Here is a 24,050-nt window from a genome sequence, read left to right on the forward strand (position 1 = left end):
TTTTTTTATGGCATTTAACAAATTGCTTCGGACGTGCAACCAAAGAGTTTTACGAAACTGGAAAGAAGGATGCCAATTAGAGCTGATTTTCACCAGGACTCCTTGCAATAGCAAATAGGAAGCCGATTGCAGGGTGCACTTTGATGAATCGGCGGAAGTCAATCGCAAGACTGCGGAACGATACGTGAAAACGTTGACGATATCGGGAACTGCGGAATTGTATCTTAAGACTGCGGCACACTTTTTCGGGCACCCCAGGGACATATAACTTAACAGCATACATTTTCAAATTTCAAATTTAATGTTTTAAGAGTGGGCAACATTAATTAATTCGCATACAAACAAATAAAAGGCCGTTATAGATTACTTTTCCAAGCCCCAAACAGTGGTAGCTCAAAAAAAAATTAAAAAATATTTTTGCTGTCATGTTATATGTCCCTGGGGTGCGATAGTGTGCCCGAAAAAGTGTGCCGCAGTCTTGCGATACAAATCCGCAGATCTCGGTATCGTCAATGATGACGCTTTCTCAATCGTACATAAATTGTTGTTGTCTCGCCGAAGTTTGAAGTGTTAATGTTTATTCCCTGGCAATTTCACTCTTCTTCTAATTAATCTTTTTTCGAAATTAAGTTCTAATCCTTTATGTGTGTACGTTTTTGTTGTGTACGCACAAAACAAACATGAGACGGTGGTGTGTACGGCACAAACAGAATATATATATTCAACAAATATCTTTCGTATATGTTATACAATAACACACGCACGTAATAAATAATATAAATACAGCACACGCAATGCGGGGAGAGGACAACTGGTCCTGCTCGCGCCGCGATCCTCACTGAGGACGTCACCGGATGACAGCCCTGCTGTCAACGGCGAGCCCTCAGGATGAGGCAGCGGTCTGTCCACAACAGTTTTATAACAAATATCCGCCTGCAGATATGCAACCTGCAGGAATACTAATCAATACTAATATAGACATCATGGTAGATTATCACTGTTCCTGGTTACCGTGTAACCGTATAACAATCGCTAGAAGCGCATGCCTCTGTAGGCCATAGGATGCGCAGAAATAAATGCAAATGGGATTAGAGAGAAAAAGCAAATTTTTCGTACTCGAAATTATTTCATATCCTCAACTCGACACAGCCCTAGAATCCTTCGATATTCCTTGACGGTAGCTGCAGCTGGACACTCTTGGCGGCTCTCTGGTGCAGTTGGTCAATTTGCAAACTCCCCCTTGGCCCCTTCTCATCCCCTCACTCTGACTCGATCAGTTCGGAATAGTCCAACGATCAGTCGCTTCCTCATCCTTTCCCACCAACGACCTGATCAGTTCGGCATAGTCCAATGATCAGTCACTTCCTCCCCATCCCTTGACCTGGTTAGTTCGGCACGTCAAACAACCATTCCTTCCCTTTCCTGTGGAAATTCCGATCAAATTTTTTCATCGGTTTGTTCCTCCTTCCCCGCCCTCCTTCCTTGATCAAGTCACGGTGGCAGTTGCATCTCATGCCGTCCCCTCCCTCACCAATGTACTAATTAATCTAGTTGTCCTAATTCCAAATGTGCCATGCACATTGCCTACCGTAAGGCGTCAACAGTCAACGTTTTCGCACTATTGCGATTGACTCCCGCAGATTCATCAAAGTGTCCCGCGGTCTTGAGTTCTATAGGAACCCGAAATTTCAAGCGTAGATAAAGTTTTCTGTCGCAAAATGGATAAAGCATAAGTCACAGCGTTGAATGCTAACATAATTGAAGGTTAAAACTCTAAAGCCAGACCATAAGAGATCTGCAAGCAGGTAACAACAAAAACCAAGGAGAAGAATAATCACAATGTAGAATGGCGGTTGAAGCCCAAAAGCCAAGGCCGCCTGATGCACTAGTGTAGATTAAAATTATCCCACCGAATACCCCTCGTGTAACTCGGATAGTAAATCTTTAAACAGGTACTGCCAGGATACGAGCAAGTAATGAGTTACCTAAAAGTAGAATCCAAAGAAGATGGTGATGAGTTTATATGCACGTTTTTTGTTTTGCAAAGGTAGATTAGAGCAGTGCTCTCCAACCTTTTTACCGTTTCCAGACTTGGGTTTGAAAAAACCATTTGCCGCGACCCACATTCATTGAGGGCATACATTGTGGAAACTTAGTTCAAAGTTTTTGATCAAAAATATGCTTATATTTTTTCTAGACATGCTTGTTGAAAATTATACTAATATTTCTTACGCTTTACCTCAAGGACCAGTACATGATGATTAAAGGATGTTAGACGGAAGGTTTCAGGCAAGTACTAATGCGATCGACAAGCGATCCCAAGTTCGATGGAAACGTAAGGTGAAGCAGCTCCTGCCGGACATCATACCCTTCCTGAGTAGGGAAGATGCAGTTAAGGAACAGGCTACCTCATAAAAACAAAGCTATGATTAAAAAAACAACTATCGGGAACATAAAACGCTTGATCTCCTATAACTGCTTCGCGCGGTGTATCGATGATATCATATGTGTGATACTTTTGGTCTTACATGGCGTTAATACCAATGAATTGCAGTTAGATGAAAAGAACAACACGGCTTACAATGCACAACATTAAAACAATTCACAGCTACAGCAAAATTAGTCAGTCATTAGAAATTTTGCTAAACCTGCATTGCAGAAGTTGGAGCGCCTCAGAGATAGGATATTGTACATCCAACCCCGCGTCAGTGTTTATAGAATACCTATAGCTTAAGATTGTATCCCTTGTAAAACATACAGCATAATTATAGGTTCAAATTATCGGATAGGACTACAGATAATATAGTTTTAATAGCTGCATATTTTCATATTTATCTGCCAAAAATAGACAAAAGAGGAAGTGTACTATTGCCATGCTTCTTCAACCCCTATAGTTGTGTCGTTAATACAATTGAACTATTTCCATTTTTTAGGCGGTCAAGGTTTTTGCCCCCGGTAGGGTAATCCATGATTGGATATTATTCTTAGCTGTAAATAGCAATTTCGAATCCCCCTAGCGCTCTTTCAATCGCCGCAGCTATACATGAATAAAAATAATAAACGTTATTTTATGCATCTTACATATTGTCAACAGATATCTTAATTACTTAAAACTAAGTAAAACCAAGACACTAACAAGAAAACGAAAAAAAAACAAAGACTTCAGCTCCCGTTTTCAATGCCGCCACTCCACCAAATAGATAACGTATCTCACAGGGTAGGGGAGCGCGCAACTCAACGCCACGCTTAAACAGCTCGCTTGAAATTAGTAATGCGCGAGCATCCGACTAGAACGGTTCGGTGTTTTGAAGAGATTTCCCGTTTGTGAACGCATCCACCCTTTGTTCTGTCCCAGCATCTAATATTGTCGGCACACGGCTCAACGATGGCGTCATCGAAACCCGTCTCAATTCCGGAATGGATGACGAGCAGTTTTTTTATTGATGCGATCGCCAAAGCGTTCAACACTGCGGCAAGTGAATTCAGCATCGAGCATCTGGACGTTCGACCGGCCACGGAAGCCGGTGACAACTTTGTCTCGATCATGTACCGCGTGAAGCTGACGGTGCTGCTGAACGCCGAGCAGGATCCGAAGATCGTTTCGCTGATCGTGAAGGCGCTGCCGCAGTTGGGCCTCTCCGAGGAAATGATCACGTCGATGAATGTCTTCCCGAAGGAGATGGCCGTGTACACGGAAATATTGCCCGCCTTTGAGGCACTGTACAGTGAGCGAGGGGTAAACGTTGCCTTTGGTCCACGCTGCCTAAAGCACTGCACCGAGCCGACGGACATTATCGTAATGGAGGATTTGAAGGATCGCGACTTTCAAATGGCCGAGCGCCAGAAGGGGCTCGATCTCGAGCACTGCCACACGTTGCTGCGACGGTTGGCCCAGTTCCATGCGGCCTCTGCCGTGTACTACGAGCGGAATGGACCGTACGATCCGAAGTTTAAGGAGGGAATGTACGCGGAAAAGAACCGCGCTATGTTCGAGCAATTCCAGGCACAGCATGACCGTTTCATGTACGATGTGATGTGCAAATGGCCAAACAATGGGAAACTATACGCAGAGCTTATGGTGAGTACGAAGAAGGCAACCAACGCAATGACTTCATAACCCTGTGCAAACAATAACAAATCGTACGATCATTTGATGTCATAAGGACTTTGTTCGAATGTCTCCCATCATGCAGTGTGCAATTTGTGGAACTAATTTTGTGGTACATTGCTCTCCCTTTCCCCTCTCTCACTCTCGCTCTGTGTTTTCAGAAAGGTTGGGGCATGGACATGTTTGATGCGTTGTTACGCATCACGAAACCTGACCCGGCCAAGTTTAACGTGCTAAACCACGGTGACATGTGGTGTAACAACATGATGTTCCAGTACGACGACAGCAGCAAGATCAAAGAAATAACGCTCGTAAGTAGGAAGAGGAACCCTTAACGAACTTGAACGATCCGACATTGGCCAATTCCGAGCGGTTTATCTAATCCCGCAATCATACCCACACACACACACACACCCACTACCCTTGATTTCAGGTCGACTTCCAGATGTGCATGTGGGGCTCCCCGGTAATTGACCTTCACTATTTCATCTTTTCCTCGGTGCGCGCCAACCTGAAACTGCGCGAGCTAGACCACTTGATCTGTTACTATTACGAGCAGTTAACCGAGAACTTGACCCTGCTCCAGTACGGCGGTGCGCGTCCCTCACTTCAAGACCTACACTCGGATTTCACCGAGCGGCAGCTGTACGGGCTCAGTACGGCCTTTTCCGTGTTTCCCATCTGCGTGATGGAGAAGACGGAGAATGCTTCGATCGATCTGATGCTCGACCAAGGCGACGCCGGGACCGCGTTCAAGCAGAAGATGTACAACGGACCGGCGTACGTCGAGCAGATGGCTCCGATCCTGGAGTACTTCTACAACTCCGGCGCATTCGACATCAACCAGCTGGGCAGCCAGCGACCGGCCGAGATCGAGTGCGATCACTCACTCCACCTGCCGCTGTGGCTGGATCGACGATTTTTCGACGACGTAGTAGCGGCCAAGCTTGGACCGTGCCCGGCCGGCGAGCGACGACACATCCGTAACGTACGCGTGGAACTTGCCACCAGCAAGGGCGATAACTACGCATCGATGCTGTACCGCGCCAAGGTCGACGTACTTACCCAAGGCACTGGGGTAGTGGAGAGCTTCTCGACGATTGTAAAAGCACCGCCGAAGGGTGTGCTGGCGGAGCATACGGCATATCTAGCCTTCTCGACTCGCGAGATACAGATGTACCGGGAGCTGTTGCCTGCGTTCGAGCGATTGTACCACGATAAGGGCGAGACCGTACGCTTCAGCCCACGTTGCTTGAAGGTGTGCGAAGCCATTCCGGCGGACGTGATGGTGCTGGAGGATCTGGCACACAGTGGCAACTACCGCATGGCGGACCGTCGTGCGGGGTTGGATCAGCACCATACCGAGCTGGTGCTAGAGCAGCTGGCCAAACTGCACGCCAGCTCGGCGGTGTTTGTCGAGCAAGGTAACACCCTTTCGGGTGACTTCAGCGGGCCGAAGGTGATTGAAAGTCTCAAAACGATGGGCAAGGAACTGTTTCAACCCATGCTGGACAGTTTGGTCGAGTTTATGGCGGACTGGGACTTTTTGGCGCCCGACCACTACACCGATCTGAAGGCAGCGGCAAAGGACGCGTTCGATCAGCTGGCCACCATTATCGCCCCACGGGAGGATCGTTTCAATGTGCTAAATCACGGCGATCTGTGGGTGAACAATGTGATGTTTAGCTACGCATCCGGTGCCACAGACGCACCGACGGCCACCGGCGTTACGCTGCTCGACTTTCAAATGTGCTGCTGGGCCTCGCCGATGGTCGATTTGCACAGCTTCCTGTTCTCCTCCGTTCGGGCGGACCTGAAGCTTACCCACCTGAACTACTTCCTGCGCTACTATCAGGAAAAGCTGGCGGACAGTCTGGTGCTGCTCGGGTACCGGAAGCGCATCCCAACGCTGCAGCAGCTGCTGGTCGACTTTAACGATCTGCTAATGGGTGGTTTGGTCAGCGCCCTGTTGGCACTGCCGTTCGCGCTCGTTCCGAACGTGGAAGATGCTTCGCTGGACGCTGTTGTTGAAGGCTCGACCGAGGCTGGACAACGCTTCCAGAAGCAGATGTTTGACAATGAGGAGCTGAAGACGCAACTGAAGGTCTTGCTGCCTTACTTCCGCAACCGAGGAGTGCCACGTAAAGGCAATTTGTAAATTAGAAATCTGTAGAGAGTAGAGGAATCAATGTAAACAAAAGGAGTAAATAAACCAATGTCTATTGCATAGTAGTTTATTTAAAAAAAATGTGTCTTTTTGTTAGCGTGACTGTTTTTGTTTATGCGTTTTAAATAACTAATGATCAAACCGCAATGTAGCGGACCTACGCAACCGTTTTTTAACACAACCGATGCGTGCAAACACCGTCGTCAGCATGACTTTCAATTTCAGCCGTGCTTCACCCCATTCATCCCAATCATCTCCGTTGATTTCCTATACAAATGACGTAATTAGGCTACCCATTATATCTTCCGCCTGTACCTACTGGCAACGCGCCTCTATCATAGTCGCGCGCCATTGTAGACAAGGCGCGCCCCCCGCATCGTAAATTAGCAACCTTGTGCTTATCAAACGTTCCCCTATAAGGCCTTTGTGCTAACGGACGCTCGCAAAATTCTTATCATTTGTCCACCTCCAAAAAAGGCCACAATTGTGATTGGAACGGAATTCGCGCCAGCAACCGTCTAAACAGAAGACCTCACAAAACAAACGGTAAAGATTGCGTGAGAAATCCGTACGAATGGCGGACGGGCGGGCGTTTGTGTGTGTGTGTGCTGTTGCTCTAAACCCCCCCCCCCCTCCCACCCATCCCATCGATCTCGGGTGGGGGTCGCAATGTATATGTTTACGAGCAATAATAACAACGTTTGATGAAATCGATGCCACACGACACTGGCTGCGTTTCCGTCATGCGCGAAACCCTCAAAAACCGACCTGTTGCTCTCGTATTGGTGCCGGCGTTCATTCAAACGTTCCACGCAGAGAGGGTGTACTTGAGGGTGGGGTAAAGATTACCAGCAAAGAGGTATCCCCATATCGTGCAGAAACCTTTATCATGGTAGGTTCGAACGAAACCGCCATCCTGTACGATACGGTCGTCGGTCGGTTCGGTCAACTCATTAGACTATCAGGGCGGGTTTAGAAAAGATAACTTTAACGCACACTTTCACACGGTGCCATTTTCAAGTCTCGCGCCGCCGGGCTTTGATCGTGGGTCAGTATTTAATGGTCGCTCAAAGCAAACGAACCAAACCTTTCCCAGTCGGTTGTGTAGTGTACAAGTGCAGGTATTAAAAACTATACAAATATAAGCAGTCAGTGTACAATGACATCATCTGCCAGTGCTGCGGTGAGTGTTCCGGAATCGATGACAAAAGAGTACTTTGTCGATGCGATAGCGGTGAAGCTGGGCAAACCGGCCACTGATTTTACGATCACCGACCTGGACGTTCGGCGCGCAACGGAGGCGGGTGATAATTATGCCTCCATTCTGTACCGCGTGCGCGTTTCGGTCCGTCTGCACAATACCGACGGCACGCCGATGGACATTTCGCTGATTGTGAAGGCACTGCCAAAGCTTTCGCTGACCGATGAAATGGTGAAGCTGATGAACCTGTTCCCGAAAGAGATCGCCATGTACACGGACGTGCTGCCCCGCCTGGAGCAGCTGTACCATCAGGCGGGCCGTACCAGCGTGCACTTTGGTCCGCGCTGTCTCAAGCACAGCACCGAACCGACCGATGTGATAGTGCTGGAAGATTTGCGCGAACGCCAGTTTACGATGGCCAACCGGCGGCAGGGACTGGACATGGAGCATACGCGCCTGGTACTGCGCCGGATGGCGCAGTTTCATGCCGCGTCGGTCGTGCTGGAGGATCATCGCGGCCCGTACGGGGAGCTGTTCCGGGAGGGCATGTTCACCGAGAAGGGGCGCGCGATGAGCGAGCAGTTTCAGAAGGGACAGGCCGATTTCTTCCAGAAAATTATGCGCTGCTGGTCGGAAAAGGCGCAACATTGCGCCAGCGTGATGGTGCGTATTGGTTTGGCGAAGATTGGTTTGTTTTACAACTGTTTGCGCAGCTTGGTGACGTGTGCTTCCCTCCTTTGCAGCAACATTGGGGCATGGATTTGTTTGACTCGCTGATTCGCGTAACCCGCGCCAATCGGAAGGGATTCAACGTGCTGAATCATGGTGATATGTGGTGCAATAACATTCTGTTCCAATATAATGAGGACAGCACGGTGAACGATATCTTGTTGGTAAGATTGTGATGCTCTTGCAAAAAAAACGCTTGGAAGAAGAGCGAGGCGTTAACTTATCGATTTCATGTCATATTCCAGATCGATTATCAGCTTAGCTTCTGGGCTTCCCCTGCAATCGATCTGATCTACTTCATGTTCACCTCGGTCAATGGAGATTTCAAGCTGTCGCAGATGAACTACATGGTGCAGTACTACCACGAGCATCTCGTCGACAGTCTGAAGTTTCTCGGGTACACTGGTACCGTACCGCTGCTTAAGGAGCTCCACTCAGACATCATCTCACACCATCTGTTCGGATATATGATTTGCTTTTCCATACTACCCATCTGCTTGATGGAGAAAACGGACGATGCCTCGATGGATTTGATGCTGGATCAGGGTGCGGCGGGCGAATCCTTCAAGCTGAAAATGTACACCAATCCGGTGTATGTGCGGCAGATGGAGCAACTGATGGAGTATTTCTTCGATATGGGTGTGCACGATTTGCTGCAAATCGGAACACAGCGCCCAGCACGTATCGACTGTGATCCTTCGCTAGAGTTGCCCCTCTGGTTGGATCGCGAGTTCGTAGAACACATTGTTGACGCTAAGTTTGGCATAGCACCTGAGGATAAGCGAACTGTTCGCAGCGTATACACGAAGAACGCAGCGAAAAAGGGTGACAGTTACGCTGCAGCCCTGTACTCGGTCAAGGTGGAGCTGCTATGGAAGGATGCTGGCGTGGAGGAAACACTTTCGCTTATCGTCAAAGCGCCACCAAAGGGAATTGCCGCATCCTACTCCCTAGATAAGGAGGTGTACGTGCGTGAGCTTTACCTGTACGAGCACCTGATACCCGCTTTTGAAGCACTTTACCGTAGCAAGGGAGTAACGGTGAAGCTAGGACCACGGTACTACAAACCACGCGTCGGGTTACCGGTGGAGGTGATCGTGCTGGAAGATTTAACAATCTCCGGATACCGGATGGCTAGCAGGCAGGATTGCTTAGACCAGGCTCACTTGGAGGTTGCACTTAACCATCTGGCCCAGTTCCACGCTGCTTCAGCGGTGTATAGCGAATCGGGCAAAACGCTACCCGCGATACTCACCGCATCGTCCGCCGACCGGCAGATGGCAGCAAAAACCGATCACATGTTTGCCCCTTCGCTGGACAGTTTGTTTGGATACATGAGAGAGTGGGATTTTGCGGGCGAATTTGTAGACGATTTGGAAACCGTTGCGAAACAGATCTACCAGCTGCTGGTGGACACGTGGACCCTCAATCCGGATGGTTTCAATGTACTCAATCATGGCGACGCCTGGCTTAACAATATGCTGTTCGCATACAACGACTACGATGGGTCCGTCGATCGTATGGCACTGATCGACTTTCAGTTTCCGTCCTGGGGCTCGCCCGTGTTCGATCTGATTCACTTCCTGTTCTCCTCCGCACGGGCTGATTTGAAGCTCTCCAAGCAAGCCTACTTTTTACGCTACTATCAGGAACGCTTGGTGCACAACCTGGTGCTGCTCGGGTACGGGAAACCACTGCCGACGCTTCGGCAGCTTCACCTTGATTTTAATGATCGTTTGACTGCCGCCATCAAGACTGTCGTGATCGATTTACCGTACGTGCTGGTAGACGACACAGACGATGCTTCGCAGGAAGCGGCCATCGTACAGACGGAAGTGGGGCAAAGGTTTCAGAAGCTTCTTTTCGATAATGAGCGCTACAAGGAGCAGCTGAAGGATCTTTTGCCATATTTCCGATCGCATGGTTTGCTGACACCACTTGCCGCTAACAGCAAGCGAGATAAATGATTAAACGATTCAAATGAACACTAATGCAATTAATTTGTAAAAAAAATACATAGAGAACTCCAGAAGATAATAGAAAACAAGCTGTAGAGCTATTGACATAAAAGCTGAGCCACACATAAATCAGAAACATTTAAAATGAATTTATGGAATAAGTTTTTTTAATACATCAAAGCCTTTACAGAGTTTCCCACGATTGATTGGTCAGTTCTCATAATGTTTTGGGATCGTCTCACGATTTATTCATCGTTTCCCATAGATTTTTGGTTCGTTCCCATATATTAATAGTATCGTCCGATTGGATATCAATACAATTGAACCCAAAAAAAAATGGGAAACGACCAAAAAATCGTGGAAACGCACCAAAAAAGATATCCAATAAATTGTAAGAAACCCTGTATCAAGTACATTTTTTAAACGAGGCTAAGAGAAAAAAAAAATAAGCCGTGATAGATGATTGCAAAAACACATTTGGAAAAGTATTCAAAATCTAATAAACATATTTCCCGAATTTCTGGCACCTCGTGCAACTTCAACCTTTTCCGAATTTTTATTACTTTAAGTACTTTACGTAGATTTAGTATACATTTATAATATCATTAGAATTAATTAAGATAAAAAAACAAATGAAGATCTATAGTACTTAAAAAATGAGAGTTTTACACAAGTTTCAACTCACCCTCCAAATACTAAAAGTGTAAAGGAAATTGTAGCTCACTTCAACAACCGTAATTCATAAAGCCTGGGAAGCAGCCGATCAATCAGTGCGACGTATGCCGGATTGTTGTACACAAGTTTCCGTAGCGCAACGCCTTCCGGTTGCTCGGATGTTATCATTTCCATATCCGATGGCTCCGTCAAACCAGTCATCGTAATTGCTACTGCTTCCGATAGTGGCGGCAGCAATAGTACACTGCGACGCCTCATCTGATCAAGCAACTCCGTGTACGTTGGAATCGATTTACAGTACTGCATATGTTGTAATGTTTTTATCAAATGTTCATGGTAGTATTGCAACAGCTCCTCCAACGAATCACACATCAGTTCCGTAGCGGATGTGGCAAACAAGAACAACAAATCCACTACAGGCGACCCATACGATGCAGTTTGAAAATCCAACTGAGGAGTACAAATACACAAATAAAGACTACCTTTTACTCGTTCAATGTGGCTACTATTATACTTACAAACCGTAGATCATCTGTCCCGAACATAACATTGTTGGGCCACAGATCGCCATGGTTTAAGACTTTCAGCTCCGAATGATGCACCTGCTGTGCCTTACAGCATTCACGCAGCAATTGTCCATCAAATTTGATCTGTACAAAAATAATAAATAAAAACGTTATAAGCATTGCTCATGATAAACACTCCATCTTCCATGTTCCACACCGATCTTCATTTACCAGTGGCTGCAAGTATTCGGCAGCCATGTTACGATCACGCAAACTTTGTACAAAGGCACTGTATAACGACTCGTTGTGATGCAGTGCGTCAATTGTGCGTTCCGAAATTACACCCTCGGCAAAGAGATTCGAAAACGCTCCATTTTTCTCCACATACAGCACCGATGCGGCATGAAATTTGGCCAATTTCTCAAGTATCCTTTTAACATCTGTTACAGGTAGATTGAAACTTTTCTCCCGCATCCGAAACAGACCGCGCGAAAGATCCTCCAGCACAATTACCGTGTCAGGGTTGGTAGTTATTTTGAATACTTTTGGTCCAAATCGTACCGTTTCTTTTTCGTGCTGCACGAGACGCTCAAAGGCGGGCAATAGCTTCTCGTACACTTCACTCTCTTTGGGAAAAACGGACATTAATTCAACCAGACCACTTCCGAATGCTGTGTCTGTTTTTTCCTTCACAATGTATGACAGCGATGTCGGCTTCGCAGTGCCTTTGTCAAACTTCAGCTCGATCAACACCCGGTAGATGTTGGACATATAGCCTGTCGTTTTTTCATTCGCCTTGCCAACTTCAAATGATGTGATTGTAAACGAATCAGTACACTCCAGGGAAAGATCGCGTACTATTGCGTCCTTAAAGAATTCGGCATTTTTCCAACTTGCTTCACTCATTGCACACGACGTTGCTTTTTCCGTCAGAAATTAAAAGTAATACTGAGCAGAGTGTTTGCGTTGTTGCTGATACTGGACCGAGCGTGCATATTATAGTGAGAGATAAAGCATTACATAAGATAATGCAACCCTGACGAATACAACGAGCATCGTTCGACACTAATCGGAACTAGTAGGTGTAATTTATCGTTCTTCCTTCCTTCTTTTAATTTATGAATGCTTAAACTAACTTAACTTAAAATACAAAATAATGTTATACAAAATTTGTGTGTACTACATATTTATTTACAGCATATAGTTTCGTAATTTAAATTTACTTTGTAATTAGCAGGATTGTAACCAAAACTACAAATGGTTGTTATTTTACAACTCTAATAGCGAATACTGTTAGGCTGTTTCGTATCGTACGTAACACTTCCGACTCTCTTTCTCTGCAAAGATCGATTGATGTTTTCTCTGACTGGTGTATCAATAACGACCTGCTAATTTCTGTTGATAAGTGTACGTCAATGTCTTTCTTTAGAATAGCTAGTCCGATAAGGTATATCTATAGTATATCAGGGACACAACTACCGCGGTGCAATACGGTCAGGGATTTAGGAGTCACCCTGGATCGCAAACTAGATTTCCGACAACATTACTGTGATATTTTAGACAAAGCTAACAAAATGCTAGGATTTATTCGTCGACATTCGAGAGAACTCAATGACCCACACTGCCTGTTAACTCTGTATAAGTCCTATGTTCGTTCCATCCTCGAGTTTAGTTCTACAGTTTGGTGTCCATTCTCTAGTGTTTGGTCCAATAGAATAGAAGCTGTCCAAAAGAGAGTTACTCGTATTGTCCTACACTTCACTCCGTGGCGTAATGTAACCCCTCGTCCATCGTATCATACTCGTTGTTTGTTGTTTGGTCTGGACACACTTGCTAGGAGACGTGATAATGCCCAATGTACGTTTTTGTCCAAACTTATTGTCGGTGAGATAGATTCGCCAGAACTACTGGCTAGAGTCAACATAAATGTCCCTCCTAGAGTGTTCCGTAACTACAGACTAATAAGAACTGACCTTACAAGACGTGCATACAGCGAGAACGACCCAATGACTGCGATGGCCCGTAAATTTAATCAGCGTTACACTTCATTTGACTGGCACCTACCTACTAGATTTTGTTGATCCGTTTTGTCATTGTACACTGCGTTAGTTATTTAAGTTTTAGTTTTAATTCAGTGATAAGGCCGCTTGTTTGGCCAATCACTTAATACAATAAACAACAATACAACAACAACAATACGAAAACTCAACTTATCCAACTATTTTCATGCAGAGTTCTTCTAGCCAGCTCAACACCACAAGCAAACAATTCAATCCCGTATTATATATTTCAACAGTAACATTGGAAATTTGAATGATCTGTCATTGGGGGGTTTTGCGATTCTAGCCAGCTTTTGTAAATGAAGTTTGACACTTAGAGGCTTAAATCACTCTGTACAAAAGTACTCCATACAAAACCACACACTAAACTAAATTATTTAAGCCTGAAACATATGTACACAAACGCCGATTCGTCGCAGGTTTGATCAGGTTAGATCAAGAATGATTGATGTTATTTTGTTGAAGCTTCAATATTTTGTCGAGAAATGTTAAAAACTGTTTGATTTGATTTTTTGAAATTTTTTAAAAGTACTTATTTCAAACAGAAAAAATAAAATATAAATATATAAAAATCTATCGTTGTTTGTACCAAAATGATTTGATATATGAGATAGGTTTATCCAGTACAATTTGACGTCTAAAACATAAAGAAGAAGAAACTGGATGCTTTGAGGATTTTCTTATGTACTATTTTATAAATCTATCCTAAATTTTCACAACTTTTCACAATATATAAGAACAATTGGAGGTCTGTTGAATGAAACAAAAGAATACATGCACAGGCAATCTGATAGCTTCCTCGCTTTAAGTATAAAACCGTATTTGGTTCGGTTGGTACACTACTCCTTGTTTGCTGGCTGAACGGATTCAATAATTGTTGCCTGTGTATCAGATTTTGCGAAGGAAATTTGTTGTTGGAATCCTCACACTTTCACATAATCGTTTTAATCAAAGAGCTGGTCGTAGCGTTAGTTTTCTGAATTCTTTCTTGGTCCTACGCTTAAGTAATACCTCACACCATTTTGCGAAATACCACTTGAATTTGAAGTCATACTAGATTTTGCTATGAAACAAACTGTCAAATTGTGTGTCGATACATTGTTGAGGAAGACCACCATAAGCCATAACTTTAGACTTTAGTTTGTCCACACACTCACTTTAGTTTGTACATAAATGGATAAATCCAAAGTGACGGAATGTAACTGTCAAATAGATACAACCAGAATGATCAATATTGTTCCACTGACTTGCTCAATTTTCTGTTTTGTTGGCTTATATTATAGGAGAGGCCATTACACAGTGGCCATACAAACAATGGGACAAAAATATGTTGTTAGTAGATCTGAATATTTTATATTGAAGAAGGACGTTGTATGTAATATTACGTACGAATGTATTATTCTTTTAATATTCACATCTATGAAAAGGCTGCAAAATAATGTTAACATCCCAGCTGTGATTTATACTTCATACTTATAATCCTATTCTTGAAAATTTGCTCAAATGCATTTTCCCCGTCCTATAAATATGATTGCAGTAAAAACTCGTAATTCCAATGCCTGCTATTTAAATTAACTTTGTTTTTATTATCCCTTTCAAAATAGTACTATTAGTAGAAGTAATTTGGCCTATACTTCTTAAAAACTTATAGTTACAAAATATTATGTAACTTATAAAGTTGGTAATCTTGATTTTTGGACACAAGCTTTATAATAAGTCATTCTACAATGTGTAGTACTAGGGAAACATGAATATAATAAACTCTATAATTTTTACCATCTTGAAGAAAAATATTTTATTTATTTAAAGTTTTCGTTCTATAGTTACTCTCATAATTTTCATAAAAATTAAATAATTAAAGCTAATAAGGCATCGTTTTAAAGATTATTAAAACACTTTCTAAAACACTATTAATTTTCAACATAAAATAAGTACTTTTTGAAATATTGTAGTTGAAAGATGCTCCTTACATTTGCCTAATACAAAGGATTTGAAACATTTTTCAAGTTTGACATTTTTTTTTCATTGCAATCCACGAAGTTTAGAAGCCTATTTTTTGCCTTTTGTAATGTAATAGCATCTGCTTTAAAGCAAAACTACTACCGGTATTGAAATTCAAAAACAAAAAAAAAAATCATCCCGGCCTGCTTCCAGTATGCATTGGTTGCTTTGTGTACTTTAGGCACATAGAGGGCAAAATTGAATTAAAGTTTAAAGATTTTTTTTATTGGAAATAAAGCTTAAAGTTTAAAGCTGACTAGAGAAAAATTATAAGGTATTTTTCATATTTTAGCATGCTTTTACACAAACATGTTGCAACAATTTTACATATTTTTACATGCTTTTATTCTAGCTTCGTGCAACTTCAACCTTTTCCGAATTTTGACTATAAGTACTTTAAACTTAGTATCAATTTGTAATAAAATTGGATTAAGATAAAAACAGATAAAGCTCACACATACAAATAATACTTAAATATTGTGAGTTTAACACAAGTTTATTTCACTCCCATTAAGGTTTAAATGAAAATGTAGCTCATTTCAACAACCGTAATTCATAAAGCTTGGGCAGCAGCCGATCAATCAGTGCGACGTATGCCGGGTTGTTATACACAAGTTTCCGTAGCGCAACGCCTTCCGGTTGCTCGGATGTTATCATTTCCATATCCGATGGCTCCGTCAAACCAGACATCGTAATTGCTAATGCTTCCGATAGAGGCGGCAGCAATAGTACACTGCGACGCCTCATCTGATCAAGTAGCTCCGTGTACATTGGAATCGATTTACAGTACTGCAGCTGTTGTAATGTTTTTACCAAATGTTCATGGTAGTATTGCAACAGCTCCTCCAACGAATCACACATCAGTTCCGTAGCGGATGTGGCAAAGAAGTACAGCAAATCTGCTGCAGGCGACCCATACGATGCAGTTTGAAAATCCAACTGAGGAGTAGAAATACACAAATAAAGACTACCTTTTACTCGTTCAATGTGGCTACTATTATACTTACAAACCGTAGATCATCCGTCCCGAACATAACATTGTTGGGCCACAGATCGCCATGGTTTAAGACTTTCAGCTCCGAATGATGCACCTGCTGTGCCTTACAGCATTCACGCAGCAATTGTCCATCAAATTTGATCTGTACGAAAATAATAAATAAAAACGTTATAAGCATTGCCCATAGAGCATGTAACTGATCATCATTTACCAGTGGCTGCAAATATTCGGCAGGCATGTTACGATCACGCAAACTTTGTACAAAGGCACTATATAACGACTCGTAGTGTCCGCACAGTGCGTCAATTGTTCGTTCCGAAATTACACCCTCGGCAAAGAGATCCGAAAACGCTCCATTTTTATCCACATACAGCACCGATGCGGCATGAAATTTGGCCAATTTCTCAAGTATCCTTTTAACATCTGTTACAGAAAGACCGAAACTTTTCTCCCGCATCCGAAACTGACTGCGCGAAAGATCCTCCAGCACAATAACCGTGTCAGGGTTGGTAGTTGTTTTCAATACTTTTGGTCCAAATCGTACCGTTTCTTCTTCGTGCTGCACGAGACGCTCAAGGGCGGGCAATAGCTTCTCGTACACTTCACTCTCTTTGGGAAAAACGGACAGCAATTCAACCAGACCACTTCCGAATGCTGTGTCTGTTTTTTCCTTCACAATGTATGACAGCGATGTCGGCTTCGCAGTTCCTTTGTCAAACTTTAGCTCGATTAACACCCGGTAGATGTTGGACATATAGCCTGCCGTTTTTTCATTCGCCTTGCCAACTTCAAATGATGTGATTGTAAACGAATCAGTACACTCCAGGGAAAGATCGCGTACTATTGCGTCCTTAAAGAACTCGGCAGTTTTCCAACTTGCTTCACTCATTATGGATCACACACGGCGTTGCTCTTTCCGTCTGAAATCAAAAATAATACTGAGCAGAGTGTTCGCGTTGTTGCTGATACTAGACCGAGTGTGCATATTATAGTGAGAGATAAAGCATTACATAAGATAATGCAACCTTGACGAATACAATCGAGCATTGTTCGACACTAATCGGAGCTAGTAGGTAAAATTTCCCTTTTTTCAATTTTTTAAACTAACGTGAAATGATAATATTATTCAACACTTTTGTGTACCAAATAAAGTTTTTTTTATAGGTTTTGTCTTTTAGAGCGTGTAGTTTCGTAATGTTACCTCAACAACGGGTTTTTTTACATGGATTTTCTGAAAGCAGTTTTATTTTTTTTGTAATGATGATTAGCACACATGATGATCATCTTTAAAATAAAATAAAATAGTATCAAACCAGGCAAAGAAAGGCGCTGCCAGACTCTAGACCCTTAGGTAATGCCCCAGCTATGCTTATCGGTTAGCAAAATTTAGGAATAAAGCTTTTATCAACGAACCTACCTCACACATTACTGCAATACATAGTCATAATGTGCTATCAGTATGTAAAAAATAAAACAATAATTGATAACACCAGTACATCTGAGTCGTACTGAGTTGGTACGAAGTCGGTCATTGGACGGCAAAGTGCTGCGGAACTGAATCGCGCCGGAAGTGTTTTGCTGTGTATAGGAATTTTGCTGCACTCATCAGGACTTCAGGTGCTCTTGAAATGGCCTGCTTCGAGTGGATCAATAACGACCTGCTGACGGGGCTACTGTCTGAGCAGCATGGAACCAGTTTCAAGCGGCTAATTGCCTACGATGTTAGCTTTGCCACCAAAAAGGGAGATAATTATGCGAGTGAAATGTATCGTGTGTCGGTGCAGTACGACATCGGGAACATAGTGAAGAAAAGGATAATTCTTAAGGTGATTTGTAATCCATCGAAATCAAGAAAAATAAAATAAAACTTTTTATTGCATGCACTGCAGGTGATGCCATCGGGAGAACTACAGCAAAAAGTCATGGAGGAGAACAGTATCTACTCTAGGGAGATAGTAATCTACAGTCAAATAATGCCCAGGATATACGAGCTCTTAAGGTCGATTGGTGATGTTTCGATTATTTCGCCGCTCTGTTTGACCACCGCCAACACACCCAAGCAGATGCTCGTGTTTGAGGATGTTAGCGAACAGAGCTTTAAGATGATGGATCGTCGCCTTGGATTAGATTTAGACCATGCTCGCTTGGTGATTGTAAAGCTTGCCAAACTGCACGCCTGCTCGCGGATTGTGTACGAAGCTGAACCGACCCTGTTTGACCTCATGATGGAAGGATGCATTTCAGATGATCCCAAGAAGCAAACGTTCTTACCCTACTATCGACGGTGCGTTGGTCAGGTCATGCGTTTAGTGCAGCAATGGAACAAGGATGGAAGATGGAACTCGATTCTGGGAAAACTGGACAAGCTTCAGGACAAGATTATTCCCTACGGATGTGATGTTTACCACCGACGGGACGATTGCTTTAACGTACTTAATCATAACGACATCTGGGTTAACAATATGATGTTTCAATTCGAGCCGGGAACGGGAGTGAAAGATGTTCTGCTGCTGGATTATCAACTGTCCTTTTACGGTTCTCCAGGGATAGATCTTAATTTCTTGCTGTACGGTTCACTTCAACCGGAAGTTCGCAAATTACATCTCATGGAGTTAGTACAGGTAAGTTTTTCTGGAACCAAAATGGAATTCAAAATAATACAAAACGACCCACTTTTAGCTCTATCACACTACGCTCCGTGGAACGTTGGAGCAACTGCACTACGGAGGAACCATCCCCAGCCTGCCAGACATCCACGTGGAAATCATTCGCAAGGGATTCCACCGTAAGCACATGCAAACATGACATGACATTAACCTTCCCACTTTGGAAGGTAAGATAAGAAAGTTTATAACACAGTTTTACTGCCTTCGTCCGCGACAGGTGTCAACGCCGTCTTTCAGCAGATGCCCGTTGCCATGATGGAACGTTCGGAAGATGCGGACATGGATTTGATCTTGGGAGAGGGCGAACGAAGCGAAACATGCCGTCGAGAGCTGTTTGACAATCCACGATACGTCAGCATTTTGCCAGCCCTGTTGCACGAGTTTGATCTAGCCGGTTACTTAGATTAATCGTAACATTTCGTAATGTCTGTGCATAACGTCTAGCCGTAACGTCAAACAAAAGCAAACAAACTGGTCAGGTATGAAGCCTCACTCGGCGATAGTTTTAAACTTTCATGTTAAGCAAGATATTAAATATTTAGAAATAAACCTCCGACGACTTGGTGCAAATACCCTATGATTTATGGATAGCATTACCTGCTTTGTTCATTCTTTATCAACGATAGCACTTTAAACTCATACAGAGAAATAAACACATATTTATAGCGCACTACGTCACTAGAGCTTTCGTCTCTAGAGCGATTATGTATTACGAGTACTGGGCCGGTAATTGCATCAACCAATCCCAGCTCGGGGATGCAAATTGTACTCCAGATTGATTCAGCTAGCAGTGCATCTTGGTCACTAGTAGCGATACACACAGGTTTCAATTGCCCAACCAATCTAAGAAGCACACCTCGCAGATGATGTCTTTCTGGATGTATCAAATACAGCACCAACAATTTATGACACCAGAACTAGATCTACGTTGACATCACTTCCAATGGTAGTGGCCGTTTGGTATAAAGACTAACCGAGCGGCAGGTGCTCACTCACAAAGCCTCCGTTTCTTGTGACTAACAGCACCAGTGACAAGCAGTCGGAAGTAAACAATAATGCCAGAAAATACCATACCAGCTTGCCTGAACGCATCCGCCGATGCACCGGACTGGCTAAACGAAGCGTACGTGGAGCAAATGCTGCGCTGCGCGTTTAAGGACGCATCAATCAAAGTGCGCAAGCTGGATGTATACTATGCCGTGCCGAAGGGGAACAACTATGCTAGCATCATATTTCGCATCGGTGTTACGTACCACTCCCAGTTACAGGTAACGATCTCGCCGGTTGATAACAGACGTGGTGCAATATGTTGCCATTTTCACTTTTCGAATTTTTGTCCATTCTTTCCTTCACAGTACGAAATATCACGCACCTTCATTGTCAAAGGCATGATCACGGAGGGAATTGCAGGCGAGAAGCTGCGCCAGTACGACGTGCAGCGCAAGGAGATGGACGTGTACCAATTTGTGATTCCCGAGCTGAAGCTCCTGATGAAATCGATCGGCGAGCCGGGCGAGCTGTATCCTACCGCGCTGATAGTGGATCGCAAGCGTGAGGTGATCGTGTTTAAGGATCTGACCCCGGACGGCTACCGGATGGTGGACCGGACGCAGGGCATGGACATGGTGCACATGAAAATGGCTATCAAGCTGATGGCCAAAATGCATGCAAGCTCGCTGAAGATGCGCGAGCAGCAGCCCAACATATTTGTGCCGTACAACACGTGCATCGTGACGCGCGAAACGGACGCTTTCTATCCGATGTTTGTGCACATCTTTAACGCACTGACGGACGAGGTTGGCAAATGGGGATCGGAATGGAAGTACTATCACGAGAAGCTGCAGCAGTTGGCACCGAACTTTGTCGAGTACTCACAGCGCGTGGTGGACAACGATCCGGCCAGCGATGATTTGTGCGTGTTTGTGCAGGGTGACATGTGGGTGAACAATTTCCTGTACAAGTATGATGGGCAGGGCAATCCGATCGATGCAGTTCTGCTGGATTTTCAGTACTGCACGTACGGCACACCGATGATCGATTTCTGCTACCTTTACTACACCTCGGCTAGGGATGACATCAGACAGAACTGTTTCGATGAGCTGCTCCAGTACTACTACTATCAGCTGGTGGACTACGCACGACGGTTGCAGTACCGGGCGCGGTTGCCAACACTCTATCAGTTTCTGCAGCAAACGCAACGGAAAATGTTCTACGGTATGATCGGTAGAAAAATACTTAAAATCATTTAATAATGATTTTCTTCAATTTTCTATTCACTATAGCTGTGTACTCCACCTTCATTGCATTACCGGTACAGATGAATGACAATACGGCTGATGCCGATTTCGAAGCATTGATGTGCAACGACGAGCGGGCACAGAGCTTTAAGCGCATGATTGTGGCGAACGACAAATACCAAACCATCCTGCGCGGTTTGCTGCCACAGTTCGATCGCAAGGGTCTGTTGGACAAATTGGACTAGACTCCATTTGGAATGTCTCAAATATTCTTCTACCTATCTTTATTATCAATAAACAAAATCCAGTAAGGTCTGAAGCCTTTCAACCGCCGGACCTGTAACAGTGGTTTAGTATTTGATCTGGCTTAAACTGGCCGACGACATGCATGACGCAGCAAAACTCCAACACACATTAAAATACACTGATGCGAAAGGAAAGGAAGGAATTACTGATAATAACAACACCAAGCTGATAACGCACACTGCTTCCAACGGTTTGTCAAAACTGACCAATGTTTCGTCCAAGCCTGCGGCTCTATGCAAACCAAATACGTGACCTAATTTATTTTATTGTGTATTACGGCACGATGCATCAGCCGGAAATCAATGGTCTAAACACAAAGAAATACGTCTAGAAATACTGGCCAATACCCTTGGTTTCCAAGTGGAACACATCTTGTGGGGTTTTACTCACAGACAGAACCGTGTCAACCCTTATTGGGCCCGGTCGCCATGAGACGCGGTAGCAGAATGGAAAGAATTTCAATAAACTTTGGATTGCTGAATATCTCTTCCCGGGCGCGAATCGCCTCCTCGTGATCGCCGAGCATGTTCTCCGGCGTGGCCAGCTCGCTGTTTTCCAGTATCAGTGGTGGCACAATGCACGTCGTTACGATCAGCGCTAGAAAATTAAACCGAGCCCGAGATTAGCTTTGTTGTGCTCCGCATTTTGTATGCAAATCAACTGCTTACCATGGTCGCGTTTGGTTGCCATTTCCGACTGGACGCGTGCCAGATCCGGCAGCGGACCGTCGTATTTGAATTGGCGCAGTGCATCTCGCAGCTCGTCGGTGTACAGCTGCACCAGCTCCTCAAACCCGGCCCGCTGGATCTCACTATTGGCGGATGAGTACAGCAGGTGGTTTAGATCGAATGCGGGCGAACCGACGAAGCTCTCCTGGTAATCCACCTAGAGCAGAGTGTAAGACAAAAGTAGTTTTTGAATTTGCACATTTAGATGAACTGAATCTGTGCAAGCCGCTAGTGTACCATGATCACATCGCTAACCGTCCCTTCCGCGTCGTACTTCCATAGCAGATTGTTCAACCACATATCGCCATGGTTCAGCACGGTGAAGCACGTTTCGTCGCTTTCGTAGCTTTTCGCCTCCCTTTCAATGGCGTGCTCCAGAAATGAACGAAGGTCATCAGTGTACCGTCGCAGCTCGGGCACCTTCTCCGTCTGATCGATGCAATGCTGAATCGCGTTGGCGTAGAACAGATGGACGGGATTACCCTCGCTGGCGAAGCTGCTACTCGCAAGCACGCTGAATAGGTCACGATTCTGTAATTAGGTACTATTATCAATTAACATCTGTTGCTTTCCCACCATAGGATCGCGTAGAGTTGATGGGTGATCGCACACCCTGTTACGCTACCTTGCGCCAAAGCACAGCTGTAGCTGCGTGAAATTTGGCCAACTTCTTCACCGCCAGCCGCAGGTGGGGCTCATCCAGCCGTGCCCGTCGGTCCGGTTGCCGGTAGCCCTTGACAGCCAAATCCTCCAGAACCAGTGCGTGCTCATCTTCGTAGATAAAGCGCGGAGCAAACTGTGTACAGTCACCGTAGCTGGTCAGGAGCTCGCGTACCGCTTTCAGCACCGGTCCGTACACGGTTTTCTCTATACCGAACACGTTGAGCTGATCCGCGCCTTCAGCAAGCTCCGGGTTTGCTAGCTTCGTTTTCACAATTAACGACACCTTCTCCGTGCGGCCCTGCGGTTCCGCACTGGCTAGCGTGTAGTCTACGGTAGCACGCACAATGGCACTCATGAAATTCTGCCCGTCCGGACATCCGGCAGCCAGTTCGTACCGCTGCACCGCAACGTCCGCATGAAGGTATGTTTCCAGTACGCGCGTAAAATATTCCCGATCAATCCATTCCAGTCCCGGCGCCGGATCCGTCATGATTGCGGTAAACCCTCCGGCGATAATCTCACTCGTACAGGTGCGGCAACGCGATAACCGGTCGAACGGCCCGAAATTGTGACTGGCCCACACAATCAATCGCGATGTTGCTTTACAACTGGTCCCGCAAAATAAACGCATCCAATCTAAGCCCGGCTCGTCGGCTGCTGCTCCTCACACATACACCCAAGACGTACGTACGAAGCGCACCTACACCAGCGAGCATCGGCCCAAAGGGGGTGAGATAAACGGTTGTGTCGAACCTCGGCATTGAATCATATGTTGTGCAGCAACGCTTTGTCCAGTTTGATGCGCTGGCCAAACGGAATCAACTGTTTGGTATCGAATAGAATACACCCTACACTGTGTCACGAAGGGCATGTCGTCACACATACACGTAAATCAAGGGAAGCATGTTATGCAGGCGTATTAAGGGGATTTCTTCCTGCAGGGGTTGATTTCGGTTTACAGGCTGCTGCAAAACAATGCTATAATTCATCACTATATGAATGGGCAATCGTATCCAGCTCCATCAATGATTATATATATATATTTAAT

The 24,050-nt window shown here is 44.6% G+C and overlaps 5 protein-coding genes across 9 annotated transcripts in view; 3 read left to right on the forward strand and 2 right to left on the reverse strand.

Moving 5' to 3' along the window:
- Positions 1-18,730, reverse strand: part of LOC120948228 (uncharacterized) — a 302,677-nt gene extending 283,947 nt beyond the window's left edge. Inside the window, exons 1-4 of one of the 5 annotated variants that reach the window (XM_049607935.1) lie at positions 18,674-18,730; positions 16,614-17,322; positions 16,413-16,544; positions 15,870-16,344 (exon numbers count right to left, since the gene is read on the reverse strand). In XM_049607935.1, coding sequence (XP_049463892.1) covers positions 15,940-16,344; positions 16,413-16,544; positions 16,614-17,291 — 1,215 coding nt within the window. In that variant the 5' untranslated portion in view covers positions 17,292-17,322; positions 18,674-18,730 and the 3' untranslated portion in view covers positions 15,870-15,939. Of the gene's footprint in view, positions 1-10,600; positions 11,289-11,356; positions 11,489-11,575; positions 12,407-15,869; positions 16,345-16,412; positions 16,545-16,613; positions 17,822-18,673 lie in introns of those variants that run through there. The other 4 variants (XM_049607937.1, XM_049607936.1, XM_049607938.1 and 1 more) reach the window with 4 other exon arrangements.
- Positions 3,253-6,342, forward strand: LOC120953444 (uncharacterized). Its single transcript, XM_040373356.2, has 3 exons — positions 3,253-4,078; positions 4,270-4,419; positions 4,542-6,342. Exons 1-3 carry the CDS (start codon positions 3,386-3,388, stop codon positions 6,264-6,266), a joined length of 2,568 nt encoding a protein of 855 aa, XP_040229290.2. The 5' UTR covers positions 3,253-3,385; the 3' UTR covers positions 6,267-6,342.
- LOC120948223 (uncharacterized) lies at positions 7,052-10,705 on the forward strand. The gene is made up of 3 exons (XM_040364338.2): positions 7,052-8,139; positions 8,220-8,369; positions 8,451-10,705. Exons 1-3 carry the CDS (start codon positions 7,435-7,437, stop codon positions 10,170-10,172), a joined length of 2,577 nt encoding a protein of 858 aa, XP_040220272.2. The 5' UTR covers positions 7,052-7,434; the 3' UTR covers positions 10,173-10,705.
- Positions 17,941-21,648, forward strand: LOC120948231 (uncharacterized). Its single transcript, XM_049607548.1, has 7 exons — positions 17,941-18,228; positions 18,292-19,023; positions 19,082-19,187; positions 19,286-19,474; positions 20,119-20,336; positions 20,424-21,282; positions 21,351-21,648. The coding sequence occupies exons 1-7, from the start codon at positions 18,031-18,033 to the stop codon at positions 21,548-21,550; spliced, it is 2,502 nt and encodes an 833-aa protein (XP_049463505.1). The 5' UTR covers positions 17,941-18,030; the 3' UTR covers positions 21,551-21,648.
- LOC120953451 (uncharacterized) lies at positions 21,573-23,739 on the reverse strand. The gene is made up of 4 exons (XM_040373370.2): positions 22,965-23,739; positions 22,577-22,870; positions 22,280-22,496; positions 21,573-22,208 (listed from the first exon to the last, which is right to left on the reverse strand). The coding sequence occupies exons 1-4, from the start codon at positions 23,631-23,633 to the stop codon at positions 22,015-22,017; spliced, it is 1,374 nt and encodes a 457-aa protein (XP_040229304.2). The 5' UTR covers positions 23,634-23,739; the 3' UTR covers positions 21,573-22,014.
- Positions 23,740-24,050: the final 311 nt, after the last annotated feature.

The sequence above is a fragment of the Anopheles coluzzii genome, chromosome 2, assembly GCF_943734685.1.
Source record: "Anopheles coluzzii chromosome 2, AcolN3, whole genome shotgun sequence".
Lineage (NCBI taxonomy): Eukaryota > Metazoa > Arthropoda > Insecta > Diptera > Culicidae > Anopheles > Anopheles coluzzii.

What these genes read in the sequence shown, in the direction of transcription:
- LOC120953444 (XM_040373356.2), top strand. Translation starts at nt 3,386, where the DNA reads ATGGCGTCATCGAAACCCGTCTCAATTCCGGAATGGATGACGAGCAGT. An exon ending in AACTATACGCAGAGCTTATG is followed by an intron (nt 4,079 to 4,269) that starts GTGAGTACGAAG and finishes CTGTGTTTTCAG; the next exon opens with AAAGGTTGGGGCATGGACAT. An exon ending in AGATCAAAGAAATAACGCTC is followed by an intron (nt 4,420 to 4,541) that starts GTAAGTAGGAAG and finishes CCTTGATTTCAG; the next exon opens with GTCGACTTCCAGATGTGCAT.
- LOC120948223 (XM_040364338.2), top strand. Translation starts at nt 7,435, where the DNA reads ATGACATCATCTGCCAGTGCTGCGGTGAGTGTTCCGGAATCGATGACA. An exon ending in AACATTGCGCCAGCGTGATG is followed by an intron (nt 8,140 to 8,219) that starts GTGCGTATTGGT and finishes CCTCCTTTGCAG; the next exon opens with CAACATTGGGGCATGGATTT. An exon ending in CGGTGAACGATATCTTGTTG is followed by an intron (nt 8,370 to 8,450) that starts GTAAGATTGTGA and finishes GTCATATTCCAG; the next exon opens with ATCGATTATCAGCTTAGCTT.
- LOC120948231 (XM_049607548.1), top strand. Translation starts at nt 18,031, where the DNA reads ATGGCCTGCTTCGAGTGGATCAATAACGACCTGCTGACGGGGCTACTG. An exon ending in ATCTCATGGAGTTAGTACAG is followed by an intron (nt 19,024 to 19,081) that starts GTAAGTTTTTCT and finishes ACCCACTTTTAG; the next exon opens with CTCTATCACACTACGCTCCG. An exon ending in TCTAGCCGGTTACTTAGATT is followed by an intron (nt 19,475 to 20,118) that starts AATCGTAACATT and finishes GTCGGAAGTAAA; the next exon opens with CAATAATGCCAGAAAATACC.
- LOC120953451 (XM_040373370.2), bottom strand. Translation starts at nt 23,633, where the DNA reads ATGCGTTTATTTTGCGGGACCAGTTGTAAAGCAACATCGCGATTGATT. An exon ending in CGGTTAGCGATGTGATCATG is followed by an intron (nt 22,497 to 22,576) that starts GTACACTAGCGG and finishes ACTCTGCTCTAG; the next exon opens with GTGGATTACCAGGAGAGCTT. An exon ending in GGCAACCAAACGCGACCATG is followed by an intron (nt 22,209 to 22,279) that starts GTAAGCAGTTGA and finishes TTAATTTTCTAG; the next exon opens with CGCTGATCGTAACGACGTGC.